This window comes from Oryzias latipes, chromosome 21 (genome assembly GCF_053564925.1).
Source record: "Oryzias latipes strain Hd-rR chromosome 21, Olatipes_Hd-rR_3.1".
Taxonomy (NCBI): domain Eukaryota; kingdom Metazoa; phylum Chordata; class Actinopteri; order Beloniformes; family Adrianichthyidae; genus Oryzias; species Oryzias latipes.
The window spans coordinates 4,518,196-4,542,381 of NC_136257.1; the positions used below are offsets into that span (position 1 = coordinate 4,518,196).

Below are 24,186 nucleotides of genomic sequence, written 5' to 3' on the forward strand. Positions count from 1 at the left end.
GCCTGGTCGGGCCATATTTATAACATCTCTTGTGGGCCGCCCTTTTTTCCCCGGGGTTCCCCCCTCCTGGGCGGGGGCGGCGGGCCCCTGCCTTGCTCCTACCTGGACCAACCGTGGGCCGGGTGGGTGGCTGCCTGGAGTGCGGAGCGGGTCTCCCTTGGGGGGTCCTGGCTCGTACCTGGGGTCGGGGCGGGGGGATGCCCGGAACTCCTGGGTGGTGGTGGGGTGCTCGTCTGGGGCTGTGGGCGTCCCTCTCCGGTGGGGCCCTGCGTTGGGCTCTTCCGACGCGGCGGGGGGCTGCTTTCCTGGCTGGGCTGGGGCGGCGCTCTCTTTCCCTCTGCGCCTCCCTGCTCTCTGGCTCTGGGGGCCTCGCGGCGGTCCGGCTGACCCTGGCCTGGGTGGCGGTCTTGGTCGCCCGGGGGGCGGTTGTTCCCTGCCTGTTCCCGTGTGGCGTTGGGGGAATTCCGGCTGCCGCTGCTGCTGCGGCGGGGGGTATGGGTGTGGGGGTGGCTGGGCGCTCCTCCTCCTTCTTTTCACATTCCACCATCCATTTTAGAAGAACATAAACACTCACCTGAGCACAGGTGTTAGCTCACGTTTGCACTAATAGTTTGCATGATTGAATGAATGAAAGATTTCACACTAGTTGGTTTAAAGGCATAGGTATGCGTTCGTGAACACTATCTGTTTTGTGTGCATGTTGACATGTGGACATTTTTGCGGCTAGCAGGTGTGTTGATAATATTTGAGTGTGTGTGAACAGGCCCCGCCCTTTTTGTACTACATTTGAACCGTACCGTAACGATAAACAACCAGTAAACCTGTCTGCTCTATGCTGCTTCATGGTCTTACCCCCCTTCCCCTCCTATTATCACCCTCCTACCCCCCCCTCTCTCTAACGTCCCTCTCTCTTCTTCCCCTCTTTCCTTTTCCGTCCGGTCCAACACCAAAGATTTTCAAACATGATTGAAATTAATAAATTTTGGCCTCAATTACAAAAGGGGTTTATTCAGACATACCTTTGGTTTGTCTGAAGATGAATAACCCCTCTTGTTAAAATAAAATATGTCCAACACAAGAGGCCCTCAGCTCTCATCTGTTTGCCTAGCTGTTGGACAGGACAAGTTAAAAAAAAAAAAAAAAAAAAAAAAAAAAAAGCAGAGATCTGATTGGCCCTCAGTTCTGTCGCTCAGCCTGTTGTTAGGTAGTTTGGACCAATGGGGTTCAGCTATGGGCCGAATAAGGGAAATGGGAGGGCTGACGCGGGAGCAGGGGAATATAAAGTTGGGAGAAGCGCTCTCGTCTCGGCGGGAGAGATTCAGGAGTTGCTGAATTAATTGAACGGCGTTTGTTGCGGTCTGCAGTAATCGGAATAAATAACTTTAAAAGAGGTTAAGTCTCCGTGCCTCAGTGTGGGGAAGGGACACTACATTATTGTATGGCTCTTTCGAAATTACATTTCAAAATATGTGGCATTTATGGCTCTCTTGGCCAAAAAGGTTCCCGACCCCTGCTGTAGGGGAAGAGTAAAAAGGGTCCATAACTGTCGATTGTCCAAGGTTGGCATTTCTTCTTTTACTGATAACAGCCGTACTTCTGGGTTTAAACAGAGTTTATAGTTCTCTTCGATGTTGTGTCTGCAGACATTAGATTCAGGTCCATATCCTTCTTCAGCTGATATCAGCGACGGTGAAAGTTGAGGTCAAGTTGTCTGCAGGTCAGAACTCTGCCGTTATTCAGGTTACGTTAAAGTGATGAATCCACGTGTCATATTTCTTGAAATTATTTGGCTCTTTGGTTTATTACTCCATGTTGTTTCAGACGACCGTGGTCAAACACTTCTCAAAGTCCTTCATGGTGCTCACAACCAGAACCTTGGATCGGTCCTCTGGACCGAGCGGTTTGACATAAATCCTGCAGCCTTTAACCCAAGTGTTCTCAATCTGCTTACGCTTCCTGAGAAGCCTGGCATGTTTGGCGATTTCAGCATTCCTTCTGGTCAGATGGTCGTTCAGATAAGCAGCAGATCCCATCAGATTCTTCCTATGATTCATCAAAGTTAGCTTGTGTTTGTGATTCACAAACCTGATGAGGATCGCTGGTTTATCCGTCTCCTTTCTCCTGGGGAGCAGGTGGCAGGTCTCGATGGTATTGAGATCCAGGGAAATCCCTTTAGATGTGAGAAATGAAAGTATTTGCTGCTCCAAAGACTCTGCCCTGATCACCGTATTAGCACTGCTAGCTACGCTAGCGCTAGCATTAGCAGTGCTTGCTCCTGCTGTCAGTTTCGCTCGAGGCTTGATTGGCACTCCAGTGAGAATGACATTATTCATCCTTACTTGCTGTTCCACATCGTCCAGTCTTTTCTCCAGAATCTCGACCCGGTTTTCTCGCTGCTCGTTTTGAGCCCGAAATCTTCGGAACTCTTCCATCATCTCCCAAAGTGCCGTTAGCTTAGCCGACACTTGTTCCATAAAACTTTTCAGCATATCTTGAATAATGTCAAGAGTCTTTTTGAGGTCTTCGTATTCCTGGGGTTTCTTCGGGGGCATGGTCAGCTCTCTTTTTTGGGGAAAATCAACCTTTTAAGTAATTTGAAGATAGTTGTATTCGCAGAGAGGCACGCCACGCGCCCTGCCCGTAACCCGGAACCGGCGGAAAGATTTCATGTAATCCATGGACACCAGTGAAGATCACAAATCATTGAAGAAAAAAGGTTCAGAGCTCTGTCCAGTGGGTCTAGATGACACAACTCCTAATGTTAAAGTGCCTAGGATAGCACAAGGGTTAAAAGGCTTTTCTCTGCTTGTGGGCTGCACAGTGGAGCAGTCGTTAGGACTCTGGCCTCGCAGCGAAGAAGCAACTGTTCAAATCCCAACTGGCGTCCTTTCTGCGTGGAGATGGCATGTTCTCACTGTGCATGTTTTGGTTTTCTCCACTAACTCTGGCCTTCTCCCACATTCCAAAAACATGTTTCATTGTTCGAGGTCTGCGGCGTGTGACATATAACATCCCTGTTGCTCCAAACAGGGTTAAGAAGATGGATTTATGGTTTGTTTGTTGCAAATTATTTAGGTAATTCCCAATTTTTGCCGTTTTGAAAGCTAATGTCAAACAGGCTGTTAGTTGAGAAGTACCTCGATTTATGCGGCTACTTTTTTCTTCTTCATAAAAAATACATCAAAAAACATTTATGGAGCATTTCCCTTTTTTTTTTTTGCTTTGTGCAAAAAGTTCCTGCAGCTTGAAGATAAGGATTGTCTCGCACTATTCAGGTGTCGTCAACCTGCTTTGCACTTTCCCAGAGGTTAAAAGCCTTTATCTGCTATCTGGTCTCTGCCCTAATGAACGAGAGCACTTCTCCGCTGCTTAATTTCATTTCTATTGATGCAGTGAGACCCACTCCGCTGGTGGTAAAGACTCCGAGCTCACATAAATCTCCAATTTGTCCTTTTCACACATAGCGTGCACTCAGTTCTCCTCTTCCCTTCATCTCTCATGCATCTTAAGAGAGGATTTTCTAGTTGCTCCCATTCACGTATTTGGAGCTATTGCGTTACAAATAGGGTTAAATGGCAATAACGGGTGTTCTGCATTATAGGAAAAAAGAATTAGGCAAAAATGGAAAAAGAAAAAAAAAAGATACAAATGAAGGACTGAGATAGTAGTGAAAAATGAGCAGAATCAATCTAATAACTGGCTATCAAGAGCCCAGGCCCAGAAAAAACTTGCCTGCAATGTAATCTTTGATAATGCTTCCCAACCCTCCTGCCTCTTTCTAATGCGATTTTCTCTGATGCCCCCTTTTTTTTCTTTCTTGAAATCCTTTTTTCCATTTTTTTAATTTGAGGAGGGTGTGTGCGTGTGTGTGTGTGTGAGCGAATGAGTCAGTGATTTACTGAATGGAGGGGCTCCCATTCCAGTAACATGATGCCAGTTGAAGAAATCTAATGACAGAAAGAGACTGTGTGTGTGAGAACAGTGACATATTTTTACTGCCTGAACTTAAACTAATACATTTTTCATCGTCAAAACCGCCTCCAGCGTCAACGAAAAATAAAAGAAACTGAAGTCCTCTCTGCATTTTAAGACGAATGATAAAATGTAGTCCTGAGATGGATCAATTTATTAAAGCGTTTGCTGCTATTTGCTGCGTTCAATTGGACATTTTGAATGAAGAGGAATGCACGTGTCAAGTTGGGTTCCTGTTAGCATTTATAATGTGTTCTCAGCTTTTGTGTTGGTGGAAGCTTTGTTGTGGAAAGCAGGTGTTTTCGTGGCTGCTGCAGGAGTGAAGGGTGTCAGCCTGCTCAGAAAAGGTGGGAAAAGAAGAAATGGAGGGGCTGCAAAAGCCTCTGTCACAGCGCTGACACTACAGCCGTGTGTGGCTGCTGTCAGCGCTGGGCTTTTATCCCTGTTCTGTGTGGGCCTGAAAGTTTATGTGGAAGGAAGCTGCGGCGCTCAATAACTCAATGTTTTTAAAGAAAGGACATGAAATAGTGTATCAAAATACACAGTTAGGTGCTCGAAGATGCTTGTCTAGGCCCACACTGTGGATAAAGTACTGGTGATTTCTTTATTTTTCCTTTATTGGTGGGGGAGTCATGCAGGTCATGAACACGGATTAAGACTCTTTTCAAAGACCGGAGGCTCAGCTGTCGCATACGTTCTTCAGCAGGACTGACAGAAAATTAAATCCCTGGATTCTGTCCAAACAGCTGACTTTCAAAGAGAGAAAATACGGGGAACATTTTCTGTTTTTGTCCCAAAACATGATCATCACGATGACCTTCAAAGGAACTATGGATCATCTGCTAAATACTCTGCCGTTTAAGGTTAAGTACTTTACCAAAAGATTCACAAAGTCTAGCTTTTGGATATATTTAACTATTTATAATAATTAAAGCTGCTCCTGCAGCATCTATCCGATATCTTGGGCGGCAGAACCTGTCTTGTCTTTGACACATGCTGCATTAAAAAAGGGTTGGTGTTTTTCCTTTTATGTCATTTTTTTGTAAATTTTAACAGTAAATACAATATAAAAAAACAACAAATAACACCAAAAAATATCTCAACACAATTCAACACGATCTAAACACAATCTAAAAGCGGTATAAAAATGGTCTATGCGTGATCTAAATATGATCTAAACAAAATCTAAATATGATCTAAACACAATCTTGTCAAGTGTCAGACTTCTGTCTCCCCCTCTGGTCACCGGTGGGAGCCGTCCCCAGAATTCTAACCACACTACAGTTCCCAGCAACCCCCAGCGCACACGTCCTGGATGCCGCACACCTGACTCCCATTTATTCATCAACCACAGTCTACTCTAGCTCTGCACTGAGTTTCAGTCAGTGTGAAGTATTGTTTTTGGTACTCTGCCTTCCTTACAGAGCGGTGCATTTGGACCTGAACTTCTTTCTCCTGACCCGGTTTCTGACTCTGGCCTGGATCCTGACCATCCTGTCTCTCCTCTGATGATCTTATGCCAGCCTGACCCAGATTAACTTGAGCAAATTGAAGCACTTTAACATTTAAAACGAAAATCATACACAATATTAGAAAAAAACCCAACCCACTCTTCACCCCTCCCGATCAGTGAACACATATGATCCATGCCCCGTCACACAATGATAAAAGTATCTACTAAAAGAAACTTAAGGCTTGGCTCTGCAGTGAGGAAAGGGTATTTCTCTCTTCATTAAACACCATCTAAACATGATTTAAACAAACAAAAGGATAATAAGATTTTGCCAAACCGCTACGCCATTTTTGAGCCTTGCAACAACAACAAGAATCCGACTGAGAAAAGGCTTTTCTTTTTGAAAAGCACAGCTCCAGCAGAAGCGAGCCCCTCTCTTTATTTCAATGTTCGAACACAATCCTGACCTTCTGTTGCCCCCAAACCAGCTTCAGAACACAAACATGTTACAGACCTCAAACCCAGTCAGCCGTGGATAACTCCGCAGGAAAAAACACTTGCACTACCCCAATACCATGAGCGCTAATGTGATTCCACATTAAGTATGATAATGCTGTTCTCTTGTTACGAACGTTTGCACATCCATAATTGACATTGTGCCTTCAGGTGATAGCTTGGTTATTAGACAGCTGCCAGAAATGATGGCTGCCGACAACCATTCCCCGCGATTGTTTCTAAAATTGGGTTAAATCTCTCCGGACTGCGACCGAGTAAACACATATTATCGTTGCAAATGCTGCAGCGCAGCGACCCTACCCTGCAGTGGCCCGCACGCAGAGGCCCAGGCCTGGTAGATTTTTGAAAAGAAACATCAGCTCGAATGAAGAAAAGAACATCAGCTGGTTAATAGGCTGCAGCACAAACATCCATTAAGTTTTGAACTGTAAAATAAGAAAACAGACTATGAGAGAAGAAAGTTTCCCCTCTAGGGAGTGTTTTTTGCAACCTACAATGACAGGAAACTCTCTAAAGTGTTAGCTCTGCAATTTGCTGGTAAGCAAAGACCCAATCTCTGGCCGAGTCAGGTCATTATTTAGATGTCTTTTTAATGGTGTAGAGCTTTCTAAATTCAACTTCTTTACTTGATGTCCTCTCTGCCCCCCTCCACAGAAGATAGGAAGTCAGATATTTTTGCCAGGGCTGCTTTTGTAAAGAGGGAGGTGATATCCATATGTGGCAGAAGAAGGGATAGAAAGGTGTTCCACTTCAAGACTTCACTGTGGATTAAACAGGATGCTTTAAGAAAAAAAAAGCAACATGTGCTTCTGTGATTTTCAATCAGGGCCCAAAACATAAGTGCTGAAAAGATGGAGCTTATTTCTCCTCAGCTTTTATTCAAAACACAGCAGGTCGGGTCATTGCTGTGGAGCAAAAGGCCAGAAGCTAAATGGAACACCTCACTCAATAATATTGTTTGTCTGAATTTTTCCACTGCAGAACGGTAAAAAAGAAAAAAAAAACTGCAGCAGGGGTTGTGCTGCAGTGGTAAAGAGTGCCCTCATCAGGGCGTTTTGAGCATCGACGGCAGAAACATCAAACACTAACCCGAGGTACCAAACGGGATCCGGCTCTCATGCGTGCGCACAAAGTCAGCATCACTCAGTTCGATGAGATGAAGGTTATTGGCTTTCTCCACGCTTTTTATCCACTTGCTGACTTGGCCTTGGGGATCAATCATCAGAGGCCACCGCCTGGCATTCCTACAAATAAACACACCCGCATCAAATGTTTGGGCCAGGTCGGAGCGAAAGATCTGAACGTGTTAAACGCGAGACATCACGGGGGGGGGGGGGGGCAAGAATTGATGCCGAGCAGCTCAGACGTGAAGCTTCCTGCTTAGCACAGTCAGGCAGCTCACAGCTGGAGCGCACGTCGGGGGCCAGAGGACTAGGATTAAAACACAGCGTCCCTTTTTTACTTTACAGAAGCAAGCAGATGTCTTTTTTTTTCAAGTTACGTTTTACATCCAAAAGCTAAGACACTTCAATGAAGTTTGAACTGTGTGATTTTCCCCCAGTAGGACCATTCAAAAAGCGTGACTCCTGCTCCATTAGAGGCTGTCTGTCTTCAGTCTGTCTTTAAAATCTTTATTTGCCCAGTAGGTTCATGGTAGACATGTTAAAGGAGCAGCTAATGACCCGATTTTCATTTCTGTAGAGCAACTCAAGCTGTTCAAGTCATTCAAGCAAACAGGAAAGAAAGTCAATATTTTCTATTGAACAATATTTGACGATGAGGTGAACTGTTATAGTTTGAAAGCCTTTTTTTTCATGTAAAAAACTGTTTTTGTAAACATTACAGACCGTTGGACAAGTTCCATTGGATGGCAGCTGCTTCATCCACAGACTGGCTGTGACAAGCAGGTGACCTGGACTGTGATGTAGTCACTAGCAGATTATTTCTGGCCTATCTGTTAAATGTGGTAGTTTGGACCGCGGGCTACCAGACCCTACGGGGCTACTATTGGGCGACGGCAGGGCACATCCAGCACAGGTCGCCAGTGCATTGCAGGGCGACACAATCCCACTCTTAGTCACATCTAGGAACAATTAAGAGCAATGGATCAACCTATGAAGCATGGTTTTGGACCCACGCATGCAGGAGAGGATGCAAACACTAGCTGGGATTTGAACCAGCGCCTTTTTGCTGTGACGTGAAAGCGCTAACTACTGCACCACCATGCGGCCCTTAATCCTGATTTATTTTTCTTCTTTTTTTTCTCTAGTATATATATATATATAGTAGGAAGGGGTGTGGCCTTCCAACAAGCTCACTTCTGATTGGTGAGACAAGTTGCCACAGAAACGTTGACTTGGACCAATAACTGCATTCTCATATCATCTGGCTCCAACATGGTGGCTTCGTTGGAGCCAGAAACCAGAAGCTATGCTTCAAAAAGATGGCCGCAGGTGTTGCAGGTGTGGTCACAGCTCTCCTTCTTTACACCTTGCTTATTGAGTTTATACCATCTACCGGCGATCTAGACCTCAAAAATGCTTACGACAAGATTCAGCTACAACTTTCCATTCATGGAAAGATGCATTTCAGTAGAATGGAAAAAGAAGACACAAACAACTATGTCAAGCCAAGCATTGGCTATGGGAAGCATCTGCTAGCTATGACTCTTGTTTATCCACCCATCTACCATAAGAAACGAAAAAACATCAAGACAACTTCACGTCTACAATGGACTAATGCTCTTGTCATCACGATCTGTTTGACATTATCTGGAGACATACATCCATGCCCGGGACCGCGCCACGTCACACCGAGGGAAGGCCCCGCGGAGAAGCGCGCAACTACGGCCCTACTACCTGGTGTTGCTGCAGATTGGGCGCTGGGGAGCCTTGCTGGTACCGTGGTGGATCCGTACACGCTGGGTGCGCATGACGGAGCGGGTGTGCGGTGCGCCCTAGCTGGATGCCCTCGATCAAGCCGGCGGAGCGGCGTCTTCCATCGACCATCGACTGGACCCGGAGTTTCGGCGGGGACTGGGGTGTATGCAAGATCAACGGAGCCCCAGACTTCTACCACCACGCTAAAGGAGCACGCTTCCAGCACCTCCACAGTGACGCAGAATGTAAACAGAAAACGGCTGAACCCAGGGATCGCAAAGAACAAGAAGTGGGCGGTGTTTCAAACTGTCAATCATTCGCGGACAGTGTGGGACCCTAAAGCTAAACCAAAGGGGATTCTAGGGGGACACCTGAACATAAGAAGCTTCCTTTCTAAAGGTGAGCAAATACAGCATCTGTTACTGGACTCAAACCTGGACTTTCTCTGTTTATCTGAATCCTGGCTCAATCAGAATTCCCCATCAGCAGCTCTGAATATTCCTGGTTATAACATCTACAGAAAAGACAGGGAGGGATCTAAAAAGGGGGGCGGAGTCTTGATTTACATAAAAAGCACATTGCAGTGCCACAAAATTCAATGGTCAAACCATGTTCAGTTGGAATGTTTGGGGCTCACAATCTCCCTTTCACCACAAATGTCATTTATCCTTGTTGTTATCTACAGACCTCCATCTGCAGATAACAGATTTTATGAACACTTTGAGAAGTTGTTAAAAGAAAGCAACTGTGACAAAGAAATTATTATCATGGGTGATTTCAACATTGACTGGGAGGACAAATCCTCAAGGAAAAAACTCAAGCAAATCACTGACAGGTTTAATTTAACACAAGTCATCCGTGGCCCAACAAGAATAACTAAATCTACCATGACGCAAATTGATCTCATATTTACCAACAGACCAGAAAGAATTGCAAAATCATTTAACATGTTAACCGGTTTATCAGACCATAATTTAACTCTCCTCTCTAGAAAACTCACAAAAAAGCGTTTCCATTCTTGTGCTGGAGTCAAAGAAATTATTACAATACCTAAAAATAAATATCAAAACTTTGTAGATGAAGCCAATCAAATTCAGTGGGACAACATTTTACCATCAGTTGACACTGAAAATGATGGCAAACTATTCCTTAAAACACTTGAGAGAACAATTACTGAATTCACACAAAAAATCAAGCAGAAACCATACAAAAACACTGTTCCATGGATGAACTCTGACATCATAAAACTCATGAAAGAACGAGACCAAGCCTTAAAAAAAGCAAATAAAACTAAATCAACCCATGACAGAGGTCTTTTTGCCATACTGAGAAATAAGGTGGTAAGATCATTAAGGAAAGCAAAAGCAGATTTCTTCCTCACAATAATTGAAAAATCACATGGAAACTCTAAAATAATATGGAACCAGATAAGAAAAATGACAGGTGATCGCCCTAAAGAACAAAACATTCTAGAAATTAAAATAAACAGACAACCAACAAACAATGCTCAAGTCATAGCAGAGGCCTTTAACCATTATTTCATTGATTCTGTGGCCAACATAGCGAGCTGTTTCACACCTGTGGAAACCTACAACCTTTCAATAGACGCAAGCCAACCGACATTTAGTTTCACAAACATCACAGAATCCGATGTATCACAGACCATCAAATTACTCAAACCATCCCGATGTAAAGACATTTTTGGCTTGGACACAGTGATGCTCAAGGACCTCTGTTCATCACTGACACGCCCCATTACCAAAATTATCAATCTATCCCTCTCACAAAAAACATTCCCGAGCACTTGGAAACCAGCCATTGTCTCTCCCATTTTTAAGAGTGGAGACCTTCATTCCATGTCCAACTACAGACCCATTAGCATTCTTCCGACAGTGTCAAAAATTGCAGAAAAACTGGTAGCTAAACAAATTATAAACCACCTCGACACCACACTCTATTCTCTCCATCCTATGCAGTTTGGCTTTAGAGCCAATTACTCCACGGAGACCGCTACCTGTTTTTTCACTGAAAATATCAGGATTTTGCTGGACCGAGGGGGGGTTGTAGGTGCTGTTTTCCTGGATCTCAGGAAGGCTTTTGACACTGTTAATCACAAAATCTTACTGTCAAAATTATGCAATTTTAACTTTTCTTCTGATGCACTGCAATGGATTGACTCCTACCTCACTGACCGCTCCCAACTTGTCAAAGTCCAGTCATTTAAATCTGCAGCTCTCAGTCTGCCAACTGGTATTCCACAAGGATCAATTTTGGGACCTTTGCTATTTTCATTGTACATTAATGACCTTCCATCCAGTTGTCCTGATGTTTCTGTGCAGATGTATGCTGATGACACTGTAATATATGCTCATGGCAGTAATTCCTCTCAGGTGTCTGAGAAGCTCACCAATGCCATGGTTAACATCACAGCTTGGTTGAAATATTCTTGTTTGCAGCTAAACACATCTAAAACTGTTGCAATGTTTTTCACCAAGTCCAATAATAATCTCACTGCTGAACCAGATGTTTTTGTTTCAGGAGAAAGGCTACAGATTGTATCAGAATATAAATATCTGGGTGTCATTTTGGATTCAAAGCTGTCTTTCAAATCACACATAAAAAGAGTCTGCAACAGAATCAAATTCAACCTCAGTAATTTTAGACACATTCGCCACCAGATGTCCACACAGTCAGCAAAAATGTACATGCACTCTATGATCCTCTCTCATATCACTTACTGTTTGCCTGTCTGGTCACAGGCTTGCAATACATCTTTAAAACCTGTCCAAACATTATACAAACAAACTGTTAAAACCTTGGATAAAAAACCCAACATATTTCACCATTGTCCAATATTACAAAAACATGGTTTACTGCATTGGGACAACATGGTCAAATTTTCAAATCTCTGTCTCATGTACAAAATCCTTCATGGCTTATCATCCCCTCCTCTTCACCAGTTTGTTAACATCCGGACAGCAGATCACAGCAGAACTCGGAGTGCAGTCAGAGGAGACTGTATCATTCCCTTCAGAAAAAGCGCTTTTGGTCAGACCGCTTTTTCTGTTAGAGCTGCTACTGAGTGGAACTTCACACCTGTTAGTATCAGAAATCAAAACACATATCATTTATTCAAGACACAATTAAAGAAATGGCTCATTGACAATCAGAGCTGTCAACACTGAGTACATTTCCTCTCACTGATCCTCATTACTGTCATGTCTTTTATGTGCACGTATGTTCTTACATTTTTCTGTTTTTGTATTGTTTTATCATTAATTTGATTTTAGGTTAACTGCTTATTTTATTGAATGCATTGTTTAATATATATATGTAATGTTATGTAAATATGTAATTTTACTTTGATCTTTTAGGGTGATTTTTAACATCTTCCCAGGGACTGCAGATGAAAAATAGCCCTTTGGCTAACTCTGGCATATTGACAGAAATGTTTATTAATATGCGCTGTCCCCCCTATTCAAATAAATGACTGATTTAGAAACCAGAAGTAAACCATTGACCCATACAATCAATGGTTTGGAGCTGCAAGCAACTTTGTGAGCTTTTATTTTTAGATCTCACAGCCATGTTCTGCAGATAAAAATAAGAATAAACAAAGAAACATCATTATATTACATATAACATATATACACTGTATTTTATCCCACGAAGGGAAATTCTTTCTCCGCATTTGACCCATCCCCTTGGGGAGCGGTGAGCTGCAGCCGAAACCGCGATCGGGAGGCAGTAGCGTTAAGGGTCTTGCCTAAGGACCCTCACTGGGTGATGTTAACTGCTCGCCATTGATATGGTAATTGCCCCCAGTACCATTGCTCATTCCCCTCCGGGAATCGAACCCTGGTTTCCTGCATGGTAGCTTCCCACCTTACCAACCGAGCTACCCAGCCGTTAAGTCCAAAAGCTCAAGTCTTGAGCTTCAGTTTCAAGTAAAGTCTCGAGTCTCTTCACGCAAGGGCTAAGTGTGACTCAAGTCCAAGTCTTAAGCCCCAAGGTTACATCTGGTAACATCCAGCAGCTTGATAAGTGTTGCCAGTCATCTTGAATGTTGAAACTATAAATAACACATTAAAAGATGAGAATGAATCTCTTTAAAACACACGTTTGGTCATCTCCTGATTTTTTGAAAACCTGTTTTTTTTTTATTTAATGTGGAAGAAAATAAAAAGATGACAACGTCATTGTCTGAATGAGCTGCATTCTTCAAAAACACAAATAGCTTTACTTCTTTTCTTTTTTTAATTGTATCCCTTGACTATTTAAATTCACACCGATGCACCAGCTCACAGAGGTACGGTGGCCCAGAAGGGTCACAACACAATACATTAACTTTACACACAACACATTAACTTTACACACAACACATTAACATTACACACAACACATTAACTCACAACACATTAACTCACAACACAACACATTAACTCGCAACACAACACAACACATTAACTCACAACACAACACATTAACTTAACACACAACACATTAACTTAACACACAACACATTAACTTTACACACAAGACATTAACTTTACACACAACACATTAACTCACAACACAACACATTAACTCGCAACACAACACAACACATTAACTCACAACACAACACATTAACTCACAACACAACACATTAACTCACAACACAACACAATAACTCACAACACAACACATTAACTCACAACACAACACAATAACTCACAACACAACACAATAACTCACAACACATTAACTCACAACACAACACATTAACTCACAACGGAAGTAAAGCTGCAATGGAAGTGCTTTTATTCTGAAATTTCCACTGGGCTGAGTGGCTAACTGCCTAACAGAAAGTAACGTCACAGTGAGCTGTGGAGGGAGCACGTTTCTTCTACAAGAGAAGCTACACAATGTTAACGCACACTCCTGTCGCGCTGCACTCACACCCCTCTCTGTCTATGCACGTGCTCCGCTCCTCTCCGTTCTTCAGCCCCCTCCTCTCACACTCACTCGGTCCCCAACACCCCCCACCCACACACACACCCTCCCAGTCCCTGCACGCGCTCCTCTCCTTTCTTCCGCTCCCTCTTCGTCTTCCTCTCACACACGCACGCGGTCCCCAACACTTGACACGACAAATGTGGAGAGATCGCACTGTCAGGCTTTAATGAACACAATTTCTAAGAGGCGGGGCGTTGCACTCCCCCAACAACAGGTTAGAGGACAGAGCCCGGTCCATTAAGCTCTGCCGTTCACGGAGCTTCAGTAGAACTCCAAAAGCCACACGGCCTAACGTAGGCCGCTATTATATATTCATGAGTGGGAAAAACCCGCTGAACCGACCTTAAAACCGCCCAAATTATGCATTTTTGACCGCAAATTTACACCCAAAACCGCCCAATCTGGCAACGCTGCTGCTAGCTTCTCTTGTAGAAAATCATGCTGCCTCCACAGCTCACTGTGACGTTACTTTCTGTTAGGCAGTTAGCCACTCAGCCCAGTGGAAATTTCAGAATAAAAGCACTTCCATTGCAGCTTTACTTCCGTTGTGAGTTTATGTGTTGTGTTGTGAGTTAATGTGTTTTGAGTTATTGTGTTGTGTTGTGAGTTAATGTGTTGTGTTGTGAGTTATTGTGTTGTGTTGTGAGTTGATGTGTTGTGTTGTGAGTTTATGTGTTGTGTGTTAATGTGTTGTGTTGTGAGTTAATGTGTTGTGTTGTGAGTTAATGTGTTGTGTTGCGAGTTAATGTGTTGTGAGTTAATGTGTTGTGTTGTGAGTTAATGTGTTGTGTGTAAAGTTAATGTGTTGTGTGTAAAGTTAATGTGTTGTGTGTAAAGTTAATGTGTTGTGTTGTGACCCTTCTGGGCCACCGTACAGAGGAAGCTCAAACATGGACATCCCGATAAATGTTTAAATGCAGCCAGTGAGCCCCCCGGCAGTCACTAAGTCCACTACTTTCTACTAGAATATTCTGCTGTCAGTTCATAACTTTGCTCTTTTGCTGCCTTACCCTGGCGTTGTCATCCTGGAGTACTGTGGGCCATCAGAAAAGAAAGAATGCAGCCATGTGGTTTATTTAGGGAGTCAGCAAAGTTCTTTTTTTTGTGTGGGGGCATGTGACATTTTCAGATCTAGATGTGATCAGATAACATCTGGTGGCCAAAGGCAGCAGGAGAGGCCATAAACATGATGGGTGCACCCTTCATGTTGAAAAAAGCATGAATCTGAACTCATCAGACCAATTCACCTTTTAACATTGATCCAGAGTCTAATCTTAATGCTCACTCTCAGACTGAAGCCTTTTATTTTTATTAGCCTCACTAATAGGTGGTTCCATTCACTCCCTTGAGGTATTCTTACATTATAGATGGGAATGGGAATTATTTTTAATAATAACTTTTACTGTTTATCCAACTGTTTGTCCTATTTTATCTATCATTTCACTTATTGCCATTGGGGGTCTATATGGGTGTCCAAGGATTGTACACATATATATATAAAAATATAATTTATATATATATAATTTATATATAATATATGCAATATATATATATATATATATATATATATATATATATATATATATATATATATATATATATATATATATATATATATATATATATATATATATATGATGCAAAAACTGGTTCTAAAGGGTTTTTGATGGACAAACTTCACACCTATGTGTGTAACAACCAACGGGGACTTTAACTTCTATGATTGCTGAACAAATTTGAAAAGACACAGGGCTTCTAATTTGCTCATCTGAGGAGTGTGTTCTTGGTTTTCAACAGACAGAACACTAGTTCTACATCCAGCTCAGATCTTGAGTTGAAATCAAAGGTCAATCTCTTGCTCTCAACTCCAACTCTAAAGTCAGTTAGCTGAAAGAGGCTAAAGTGCTCACCGGAGAGTGGAAATGAACATCAGTGATTCGGTGGGCCCACATCAGCATGGGGGCAGTGTTAGTCATGACATGCAATTAAGAGAGAACTGTGCAGAAAGAAGCACATCTCAAACACAAGCAGGAATGGGATTGGGGAAAACTGTCAAAGGAGGGATGAAGGGAGACACAGGGGACACAACAGTTAAATGGATTGTCTATGCATGGATGGATGGATGGATGGATGGATGGATGGATGGATGGATGGATGGATGGATGGATGGATAAACAGTGGAATGGATGGATGGATGGATGGATGGATGGACAGATGGATAGATGGATAAACAGTGGAATGGATGGATGGACAGACGGATAAACAGTGGGATGGATGGATGGATGGATGGATGGATGGACAGATGGATAGATGGATAAACAGTGGAATGGATGGATGGACAGATGGATAGATGGATAAACAGTGGAATGGATGGATGGACAGACGGATAAACAGTGGGATGGATGGATGGATGGATGGATGGATGGATGGATGGATGGATGGATGGACAGATGGATAGATGGATAAACAGTGGAATGGATGGATGGACAGACGGATAAACAGTGGGATGGATGGATGGATGGATGGATGGATGGATGGATGGATGGATGGATGGATGGATGGATGGATGGATGGATGGATGGATGGATGGATTGATGGAAGGATGGATTGATGGAAGGATGGATGGTTGGATCATGTGGACTTTGGGGTTTATACGTGCTTTCACAGTCTGTTTGCTCTTCTGCTCTTTCTAACTGGATCGTACATCCTGACTGTCTGATTCCCACATAAACAGCCAAATCACATCTGTGTGTTCTCCACACTAACTTAATTCTTACACATTTTAAGCTGCTGGAATTAATTACATCTAAATGATCTAAGCTGTCTTATGTTAATGTCTCTTAGACTGATCAGGACAAAGGAACATGGCGTTCATTTCGGCTACAGACACGTCAATATTTGACATTTCTTCATTCAACCAGTATTACACTGCAGTTAGAAAGCTGACCTGGATTTAGCTTTAGCTCCATATTCTGGTTGCAAGGGTGCCATGTCGAAGTTGAAAAGGGATACGCTTGTTTTAGATTGTCCAAGTTACTGCCAGCTGAGACCCCAGCAGCAAACACTGCTGCAGAGTGGCCCCCTGAGAAAAGCACTCACCACCTTTCCCTTTTATCAGATGGCTGAACAGTTCTTTAGCAGTGTTGTTTTCCCCCAACACGCTTAAAGTTACTTCAGCTTCCACCCACTGGAGGAAGACCAGAGAAACTGGGATCTGTAAAACTTTTTCAAACCAGTATTTTAGAGATGCTGAAATGTAACAAAGTAATGTTAAGAATGCAATTATTCACTGAACATTTATTTTCTTTTGCTCTCATTTCTTTGGGTTTCTGTGCCGGCTGGCTGTGACTCCGCCCATTCTCCTGTGGATCACAGGTGCCTACACTTTGGTATTTAGCCACACTGTATTTAAGGAACTCCCAATGAATCTTCAGTGTCTGCTTGTGATTTATCCTGTCTTGTTCTCTGACTTATGTGTTCTGTTGTGACACTCTTGAACCTTTGTTTGTGCTTCTTCTCTATACCTCTCACCTGCTTGCATTACTAAGACATTTATGAATTCAAAGTTGCATGTTGGACGAACCGTCCCAATAGACTCATACTAATTGTTTTTATTAAACAATAGCATAACAACAACTTCGAACGTGGATTTGTGTGGTTATTTTTTTCAGTTTTGACATTAGACTCTAGGCTTGTAGGCTGTTGTCTAGGCTGAACAATGATCACAGAATGCATTCAAATGCACCCCCCATTCTACCACTCATTCTGCAGCATATTGTGGGTCAGACATGTTTGGAATTTGAATTTAAATAATTGTCAAAGAGTAAATGACAAAATGTGAGTAGCTATGAGGGCTATGCCACAAATATTGTTCTAAAAAATAACTATCACTTACATGGATTGAACTATTAAGCAAATAGATCTTTTTTCCAATATTTTACAAGATCATTTTTAATTTAACAAGATTCAATTAACTGTCAGTTTAAGAGTCAATTTCCAAACTAGACCTGTTCAGTTATGTTTACGCAGAAGTGATGACTTAATGATAAGAAATGTAATCATTTTTTGAGATTCGTGTTCCTTTGTATCATGCCGTTTTTATTATATTACTTATATCATCTGATACTCTTTTGTCTCATAAAAAATCCCATCATACTGTCACATGTTGTAGCGAATATCACATTGGTTGAAGTTACACCGTCATTGTCTCATACTGATCCCTCGCTACAGTATATCGGCGTTCCACAGACACCGATTTTTACAGCGCATCCGATTCCACGTCCTGATTGCTGCAGACTATTTTCAGTCAATCTCTTCTGTGCTGTCCACAAAATGTGTTGTTTGCCAAATTAACATAACTTTGTTTAACAGATCTTTGTTTTCAATCTGTAATACTGGACTTATAGTTTACCAACGGTTTGAACATTTTGTGAGTTCAAACAATAGAAAATGTTTGTGCATGTCTGAGCTAAATGTTGACAATTGACAAGTTTTACAACGATAAAACATATATACTTATTACAAAGAAGAAAGTTGACTAGATTTTGCCTATTATTTTTGGTTTGAAACTCCTGCGAAAATCGAGGGACCGCTGTATTACATCCTATGTGGTGACATTTTTAAAATAACATGTGTTTCATTACAGAGTTTCTGTGATAAATGAATGGAAAGAGGAGGCAACCTCCAAAAACATTGGTAGGAAAGCATTAAAACAGCTTCCCTGTGTCTCACTCTGGATCAGTGTGGGGTAAATAACAGAGCTTGGATAAAGTTTTCTCAAAGTAGCATCAAGTGTGCCATCTCATCCATATTTATAAGGTCTGGGTGTTGTTCCTTTTATCACTGGGGCTAGATTTGGTAGTTTGCCAACGTCTAATGATTACTGCAGGAGGAAGAGCTGCTTCACTATGCAGACAGGCAGGAAGCTGAGGGCAAAGCACATCCTCTGGTGAGGTGATCTCCACTTGCCCCTCAGTGTAAGGCGTGAGTAACAGTAATGAATGAACAAACAGAGTGGTGCTAATGGTTGTGCTGGTGGCTCAGCATCCTTGAAGCTATGCTGATACACACTCGCTCCTATTTTATGGAGATCATAGTCGTTTTTGGCTTGACTCCAAAATGTCTGTGTTCTCAGAGGGTGAAATGGGAGCTTATGGCACTTATTGCGCAAAAAATGTGTCATTGTACAAAAGTCATTGTTTGACCGGATTAGGCTAACATTGAATTTAAAGAAAACTAGTGGGATCTAGAATTTTACTCTTATGTTTAATATTATATTTGATCACATTTGTATTTGTTTAATGCTTGCTCGTCAAGTTGTACTTTTTTAGGTATTAACTAATTTATAATTTTATATTCTAGCCATTTTATACTTTTTTCCACGTTTTATGCATTCACTTATTTCAACTGATATTTTCACATGGTTTTTATATTTTAACTTTTGCTTCTTTTAACCATTTCTCTTTTACTTGTGTTTGTTTTTGTATATATTATTATGAAGAGCTTATTTTATTATTTTATTGCATGTGTCAAGATTGCTGTTTTTGTGTTCTTGTTTATCTTTATGTACAGCACCTTTAGCTGTTTTTTTTTTTACATGCTCAATGAATTTATAGTATTTGGAAAAAGAACAACCGACACCAATAAAACAATTATGATCAATGATTAAAAAAATGATTTGGAAAAAACATAAAATAATTAAATTTTTTAAATCAATCATCACTGTACACTTTATATTGTTCCTTCTTCCTTCCATATTGTGTTGAGGTGTGGGGAAACACAAACAAAACAACACTAAACTATTTTTCTGTTTCAAAAAGCCATAAAACTACATTCACAGCGGCCTCCGCAACGCGTGTTCAAAGCGACTTCTTCCAATGAAAAGTATATAAATGCATTTCAGGCTTCCACATTCAAAACTCTCTTGTTCACGCATCACTACACAAGTTTTTAAGTCATTTTGAAGACTCAGATTTTGTAGTGACAAACGGGTAGCGTCCTTTTTTAATTCATGGAAGTGTCAACTCATGTCCAGTTGGCGTAAGACTTATCTTGACTCCTCACGCACACACCACACGCTTCCACAACAGCTTCTTCCCAGCAGCAATCAGAATGCTGGCACAGGACATCAGAGAGGGAAGACTGGACTGAACTGAATCATGCAACACGACACGCCATCCAGCTGGGACACTAAGTGCAATAAGCAATTAAACTCCACATAAGTGCAATAATTCCTCTGAAAGGTTGGGACGCTGCAACATTCATGTTTATTTATATTTTATACTTTGTACTTTTGTTATCTAATTTTATCCTCTTTTTTTATATTCACCCTGACCTGAGAGATGCCAAAGAGAAATTCCGATGTGCTGTATGTGCAAACGGCAATAAAACCTTGAAACTTGAATCGCAAGATCATCTTATATAGAACCGACCGACTCTCTGTTTAACAAATTAGAATGAATCAAACTTTGAGAACTCATTGGTTGAGTTCAAAATACTTTATACGATGTTCAACGTAACAAAACAAAAGTTATCAAAGAGGATCCAAAGGCTTTTCCACCTAATTCTACATTCATAGCAGCCTCTGCAATGCACACTCAAGCAGACACTTCTGATAGAAAGTCTACGTAAAAGCGCATATGATGAGTTTTGAGCTTCTGCATTCCAAAGTCCTGCATTCAAGCGTCACTAAGCTAGTTTTTTAGGCTGTTTCAGCCTGTTAACCCTTGTGCTATCCTATGAACCCCCCTTACATTTACGTGTTCTCCCTACCATGACAAAGGTGGATAAAGGTGGAAAGATTTCATGTAATCCATGGACACCAGTGAAGATCACAAATCATTAAAGAAAAAAGGTTCAGCGCACTGTCTAGTGGGTCTAAATGACCCAACTCCCAATGTTAAAGTGCCTAGGATAGCACAAGGGTTTTTGGAATAGAACAGTCAAAGAAAAATCCCGGAGCAGGAATTGTGAGATTTGCACTGCTTCGACATTTACCACCAATCGTCTCCCGTATGTAGGTGGGGGACATCCGTTAGTAGAGAGTAGCAAAATAAAAGGAAGAAGAAGCTCCTCCCTTCTCATCCAGTGTGAAAACTATGGGCTGAACGCGTATTAAAGAACTTGCGTCAAATTCCCGGTGTGTACGTAGCTTTAGAGTAAGAACCAAAATGTTTTATAGCTACTTGACTGTTCCAGAAAAGAATGTTATGTTTCAGCATTTGGTTTGCTACCGTGTTTCTGGTTGGTTGTGGAACAAAACGTGTTTGAACTCGAAAAAACCTCTAACTGCTTTTCAGGTTTCTCATCAGGGAAACTTACGAAAGCATTTCTGGTATTGACTTTTATTTTTCAATTATGCAACAGAAATGCTTCCGTAGACACCTCACATTTGGGACGCCGGACTGTAGCACAGACGTCCCAGAACCGCTGGTGGCCTAGAACCACCGCTGGTAGTTCTATTAGTGCCATCATCTCAGTGGGTACAGGGATTGTGCTAAGCTGCATGTCTTTACATATGGTGGGAGAACTCTGACTCATTTTTCTAAAGCTCCCTCACTGCTTGGACTCTGGAGGCTTTTTTTTTTTTTGGACGAAGGGGTTGTGATGGATTTCATTTGGGATTAAACGTTTCATTGTGCACCGAGCACATATGGTAGGATGTTGCTCTATAGGTTGAACTCCTTCAGGATAAAGGGGCCGCATACACGCACTGTTTTGCATATACATTGAGACAAACAGGTATTTATTCACAGGTGTTCAGAATTGATTCATTTCTGCAGTGTGCTTGATTGTGTTGTCTCCAAAAACCAAGTGGGGAAAACAGCCATCTGTTTGAAATAAAGATGAATGCAGATTATATCCTACCTTCAAAGCTGAATATAGACCTTTTTTGTCTCTTGCAATCAAGTTATGGTGCCTAATATGGGTTTAGGAATTTATGGCATTGGAACAGAATTATCAAATTTGGAGTCTTCAAAATGTGCATTAAAATAAAACTAAAAAAACAATAAGCAAAACCTTACATAAACAGTTGATCCAATTATAAAATTAGGACAAAGAATAACATGAACAATAGATTTGAGGCAGGGGACCCCAACCTACGGCCCTGGGGCCGGCTCCGGCCCGTCCACCCATTTGACCTGGCCCTCTGAACGATACCAGAGAGAGACCCTTTTTCTTTTCTTCTTCTTTGCATTCTTTTTTTTTTAGCCTGGCCACGTGATTGAGACTCGTGGAAGCAGTGGCACAGCCACTCCAGTGACCACCCCACGCTACTAAACTGTGGTAGCATCAGTTATGCATTTCATCCCAAATGCACAGCCTGCAGGCGGCTATTCGCTCTGATCATCCCCCCCCCCCCCCCCCCCCACCCTGCTGCCTTTGCGTGTGCAGACATCTATAGCCAAAGACGAGCCGCTGGATGCAGAACACGAATAAAACGGGGTTCACTTTCGCGTTCGAACCCTCAGAGCCTCCAGAACGGGTAAACAAAAGAACCAGTCTCAGTTCTTTAAGAGGAATTTCCTTTATTATTTTTTCCTTAACTCCAAAACGGAGACTGACCGCGGGTGTGTGGAGTCCACACTCTCACACGTGCTAAAAAATCAAATGACCAAAAATTTTCCAAGAAAAATGGTTTGTTTTGTGTTTAAAAAGATTAACAATCGGGGGGTTCATCATTTAAAAAAAACAACATTCTTATAACACTTTTTAATGTTGCACCATAGTTTAATTGTTTGCACTTTCAAAAGAGTAAGTAATCTTTTTCCTTTTGTTAATTAATTATTCTAAAAATTTTGTAGAGCATAAAAAGCTGGAAAAATAATTATATTATATTATATTATATTATATTATATTATATTATATTATATTATATTATATTATATTATATTATAGATCCAAGCATTTCTTAGAAATTTTTTTTGCATCAAGCAATAAATTGCATAAACTGGTCCAAAAAATATTTAGACTGACAATAAAAAGAAGAAAAAAAACACAAAAGAGATTTTTTTTATTGAAAAAAAAGAAAACACAGCAGGGGTACAGTAAAAATTGGAAATGAGGCTTGGCATCCCCATGAAAGCTCCTGCTGTTAAAAAGCTGATTAATTCAGCGCTATGATAATGACTGGCTGAAAACATAGGAGAGAAGGTTGAAAGGCATTCATCAGTGCACTGTGCTACAGGCGGATAATAACTGTGCTTCAGAAGACATGATTCAGAAAGAAAAAAAAGAAATAATAACAATAATCAATTGGAATTTATGCAGGAGGGAAAAGAAAAGGCTCATCTGCTAGAACTTTTCTACTTTTTGCTTAAAAAATAGTCTGAGAAAAAAAAAGATTAAAAAAAAACAAAGAAAAACCTACTTTTCAATCCATACCTTTTCTTTAATTGTCACCTTTTACATGTACCTTTACTATATAAGCATTTCTAGGATCATTGGTGTTCCCAGTGGTCTTCTAATAATGACTAAATCACTTTTGTGTCCTTTTCAACGACATAGTTTCTGCAGAGCCGCAGGAGTTTGCGATTAAGTTTGTGCTTTTTTTCCCATGATCCCTCACAAACCCAACCTATCATCACAGGTACAACAAAAGTAGCTAGCAAAATCTGAGCTATCTACAGTTTTGAGGAAAACAAAGACGTACATGAATCTATTTGTCTGCAATTGGATGCCTGGGAATGGAGCGAAGCAGGGGGCTTGTGGTCCACTGACTGTAGAAGCTGCATCACAGCTATAGACCTTTTCAAAGGGCATTTTTATCATCTGTTCCTAATTCGCAAAAATTTAAATAAAAAAATACTCAGACACAGTTTCAGGCTTAACTATTACGAGAAAAATTTAACAAGAGCATGTTAAAAACACCCCAAGTTCTCCTGATTGTGCTTATGATGTCATTATGTTGTTCCATTTGGTCTTTTCTTTTGAATTTACTGCAAAATCTGAGATGAAATCTTTACAAATAAATAAATAAAAGCTGTTGAAAATCAACTTTGAAATATTTGGTTTCTTTTTTCCAAATCACTTTCTTGAAAACACGGGTCTCGTTTGTCTCCTTTATAACTTCTGTTCCAAACAGAGATATATTTCTGTTTATTCTGAGATTTATTCCCTTGTGTTCCTCTTCAAATGCTTCCTGATATTTGATCTTTGTTTTCTCCATTTCGTGACAGCATTTTCTCTACCTTTATTACACATATTCTAAACCTAAACAAATAAAAAGTCTCTATTTGTGCTGGTTACCTCCACCGTTAGTTGAAGAGACGTGACACCACAGATGTAATCTGAAGCTGGGTGTCAGTGTTTTGGGGTTTTGGTCTTTGTGAGGGTGCTTTGAAATCACCACTTGATTGCTGAAAATGT

At 41.3% G+C, this 24,186-nt stretch overlaps 1 protein-coding gene across 1 annotated transcript in view; it reads left to right on the plus strand.

The window, feature by feature from the left end:
• LOC111947469 (E3 SUMO-protein ligase KIAA1586-like) overlaps positions 1-9,160 on the plus strand; it is a 66,839-nt gene extending 57,679 nt beyond the window's left edge. Inside the window, exon 2 of the mRNA XM_078939844.1 lies at positions 8,902-9,160. Coding sequence (XP_078795970.1) covers positions 8,902-9,160 — 259 coding nt within the window. The remainder of the gene's footprint in view (positions 1-8,901) is intronic.
• Positions 9,161-24,186: the final 15,026 nt, after the last annotated feature.